Below are 3,507 nucleotides of genomic sequence, written 5' to 3'. Positions count from 1 at the left end.
TACTTATACTTAGCTTGCTAATGAATTCATAGTTGAATCTGCGGATCTATTAATTCAAATCTGTTTCTTGGAATCATTTTTTTCTACTGAAACTGATAATCCTCCTTCTCCTGGTGGTGGATTTGTGATCTCTTTTGTCACCATCGATGATAACAATTTACCCTGATATGATTCTGCTTCAGATTTGCTCTTCACTGTTTCGTTTGACTGGAAATGATAAAAAGAAACCAAATCTTACTCAAATTCGAGTGGAGATCCATAAACATCATCACTAGCTATGGAACCAGAGATCGATGGAGCTCTGAAAACCCTAGAATTCTTTAGCCGAGAGAGAGAAAGTGAAAAAGGAAATGAATCTGGAAATGAAACCTATAGCCTATTTCATTAGGTATATATAGTAAAGGGCATTCATGGTATTACTAATTTCCCCTAACCGAATACTTTATTACCAAGCCATGAATTCTAAATTTTTGGACCTAGAAATATCAAAATATGAAAGAATGGAGTTCATAAGAAGGATCCATTTTGTGGGGCTTCTATATATTGAACCCATATAGTAAGGGGGTTATAGCATTTTTCACTTTGGATAAACCGATGTGAACTCTCCGGTAAGTCCATCATTTTTGGATAATGTTATTAGAGCATCTTCAACGGTGGGTGTAAAGAATCCTACATGGAAATCTAATTAAGACTTCTATTTAGGAGATTTTACACATATATATAGTAAATATAGGACCACATGGTTAAAAAGTATCTCCAATAGTGAAGGGTTTAATCCTTAGAATATTTTACTCCCTCTGTTTCTAAAAAATAGTCAGGTTTGTGTGCAAATTTACACACAAACAAGCCTATTATTTAGAAACGGAGGGAGTATATGTTAAGATCTTAACCGCTTACTATTACTTTAACTAATTTTAAAAAAAATAGGATAATTAAAAATATAACGTGGAGGTGCACTGAAGGTGTAAATAAGACTTTCTTTAACACCTTCATATTCATTTTCCAATCCCTTCTAGATTGTAGGAGCCAACCAATGGAGATGGATTTATATTAATTGGGGGTCTAAATTCCTACATGTCATCGAAAATAAAAAAAATTCACGCTCTTTTAGATATGCCGTTAGAGTAGATATTGATTAATAGAGTGAGTGGTTTTATGACTTTGTCATGATCTACTAAATTTAACTGTTTAGTTATTATCTTTTAGATATTATAGAAATCTTGGGAAATGTTATTAACTTATATAGGTGGTCTTTCCCTGCTTCAAAGATGTAAAGTTTAAAGATATATATAGTTTGTCTTCCTGATAAACTAAAGTTATCTTTTTGCTTCAAAACTCGCTATTCTCTTTTGAAAAGAATTGCTTAAACAATTTTAACTCTTTAAACCAAGTTATTTAACCTTTTCTTCTATCAAAATGGTCTTTCCCTGGTACAAAGATGTAAAGCTTGAAACATTTAGTTGGTCTTCTTGATAAATTAAAGTTGCCTAAGCCTTTTTTGCTTAAAAAAAGCTCGCCCTAATTAACTTTTCACGTAAACGATTTTAACCATGTAATTTAAACTTTTCTTCCATGAAAAAAAAGTTAACCTTTTCGATTTTTTTATTTAAAAAATCAAAAGAAAAGAAAAAACCCTATACCATTTGTAAAGACAACTATAAATTTGGATTTTTATTAATGACAATTACCGACAACCAACACCAAAACGGGTACAAGTTGATATGTTATTTTCTTCCCACTTAATTCCTTATTGAGGGCCTAAGTGCCTAACATTGATTTAGATAGCATATAAGCGTAGCTGCGCAAGTACTAGCCAGAAACAACACCATCCCAGAATTTTGGCCAACCAAGCATGCATGACCTAAATTTAAGTTTGAACTATAAAGCAGCTAAGCACGAAATCTACTAAACACGGAAAATTTAACATATCAAGCCTTGTATGCGAGCAGTGACCAGCAGGATACTTAGTCCTCCTCCAAGTCATGCAATCTCAGTTTATTAGTCCAGCAGTCTTCGTAGTTGTTATCCAGCGAATCAAACGGAAGGATGGAGTAGTCAAGAGATGGCACAAATGGGACATAAAACGTCGGCTCGTCTGACAACCAACATGAATAAATTTCCTCTTCACTAATGATCTTCGCAATATCACCAGCCGCTGAATTGTCCAGAGTGGTGCTAGTAGCATATCGTTGTACAGCATTAACTTCTTCAGCTCCACTGGATGTACTAGTAGTACTGCTGGGATTACTTAACTGTGCATCAACTCTTTCATCTGATCCATTGAAAATATTGCTTTCATCCTGCTGTTTAGTGCTTACAATGGATATTGTCTGCTGAGTATCATTCGTATCTGAGACCATACTCCTCCTTTTCTTACAGTTAAAAGTGACACTATTCATTGATTGACCTTGATGATTTAGGTTTCTTTTGCTAAGGTGGGTATTCCAATAGTTCTTTACTTCATTGTCGGTTCGACCAGGAATTCGCCCAGCAATCAACGACCACCTTCATTTGACATACGAGAGAATTATAAATTAGTTCCACACTGATATATATATATAATCAATGACAAACATGTAGTTGCTAAGGGAATGTTAATAATTACCGGTTTCCGAGTAGTTTATGCATTCGAATGATGAGATCTTCTTCGTCTTCTGATATCTGCCCATGTTTGATATTGGGTCTCAAATGATTCTTCCATCTCATTCTACAACTCTTTGCACTTCTCATTAACCCTGCAAATTCAAAAGAAACATAAACACCTTCATCCTTTAAAGAGTGATACTCAAATAAAAATGCACAATGAGTTACCTGATTTCTTAGAAACCGTAGTCCATTTCCCTTCTCCATTAGCTTCAATATATCTTTTCAGAATCAAATCTTCTTCTGGTTTCCATGCACCTCTCTTGAATTCTTCATTAGTACATACTTGTTTCTTCATAATTCTAAGAATCTCTCTTTCTGTCTAAGTAAAAGTACACTGAAAGTAGAACTAGTTTATTAACGACGAAGTGGAAAGGAACAAAGTGTTTGCTTAAATAGACAAGCAAAAACTTAATGTGAACGTGGGTTTTAATTAATCTTTGCTGCCTCGTAATAATAGAGTATACATGTTTATAATATCTGTTACATCATGGCGATGAATATAAATATATTTGATGTTAACTGCTTTATTTTTTTCTTATAAAATATTTATCTCCTTTTGCCCACCAAAAGTGCATTTTGTCTACACAGAAATATTCGACGTATGATTTAGCTAGTGATGGGCCATATAACTTTGATTAATTTGTTGGCTAAAGCGAATCACTAACAGAGAGTAGTGGAATCTTGTACTTTAAGGACTAATTTCATCGCAAACTGGTAGGTGATTTATAAGCATCACATTATAATGATGTACAATATTTTATCATAGAATGAATGATGGCTCCTTGTTGATTACTGATTTGGACCCCAACCTACTTGCATGATTGTTTATAGTTTTCAGAACTATGTAAGTTTTCAATCACC

The 3,507-nt window shown here is 33.7% G+C and overlaps 1 protein-coding gene across 1 annotated transcript; it reads right to left on the bottom strand.

The window, feature by feature from the left end:
- Positions 1–1,642: 1,642 nt before the first annotated feature.
- Positions 1,643–3,025, bottom strand: LOC113348983 (transcription repressor MYB6-like). The gene is made up of 3 exons (XM_026592902.1): positions 2,812–3,025; positions 2,606–2,735; positions 1,643–2,505 (listed from the first exon to the last, which is right to left on the bottom strand). The coding sequence occupies exons 1-3, from the start codon at positions 2,939–2,941 to the stop codon at positions 1,965–1,967; spliced, it is 801 nt and encodes a 266-aa protein (XP_026448687.1). The 5' UTR covers positions 2,942–3,025; the 3' UTR covers positions 1,643–1,964.
- Between the last annotated feature and the right edge of the window lie 482 nt (positions 3,026–3,507).

Source organism: Papaver somniferum, chromosome 2 (assembly GCF_003573695.1).
Source record: "Papaver somniferum cultivar HN1 chromosome 2, ASM357369v1, whole genome shotgun sequence".
NCBI classification, from domain to species: Eukaryota; Viridiplantae; Streptophyta; class Magnoliopsida; order Ranunculales; family Papaveraceae; genus Papaver; species Papaver somniferum.
The sequence above is the reverse complement of the archived record's forward strand: the minus strand, read 5'-3'. Positions and strand labels throughout refer to the sequence as shown.

Bases quoted from the DNA above. Each gene is read 5' to 3' on its own strand.
- LOC113348983 (XM_026592902.1), bottom strand. From the start codon at position 2,941: ATGAAGAAACAAGTATGTACTAATGAAGAATTCAAGAGAGGTGCATGG. The intron at 2,736-2,811 runs GTAACTCATTGT...TTGAATTTGCAG, and splicing joins TACGGTTTCTAAGAAATCAG to GGTTAATGAGAAGTGCAAAG. The intron at 2,506-2,605 runs GTAATTATTAAC...TGTCAAATGAAG, and splicing joins CATAAACTACTCGGAAACCG to GTGGTCGTTGATTGCTGGGC.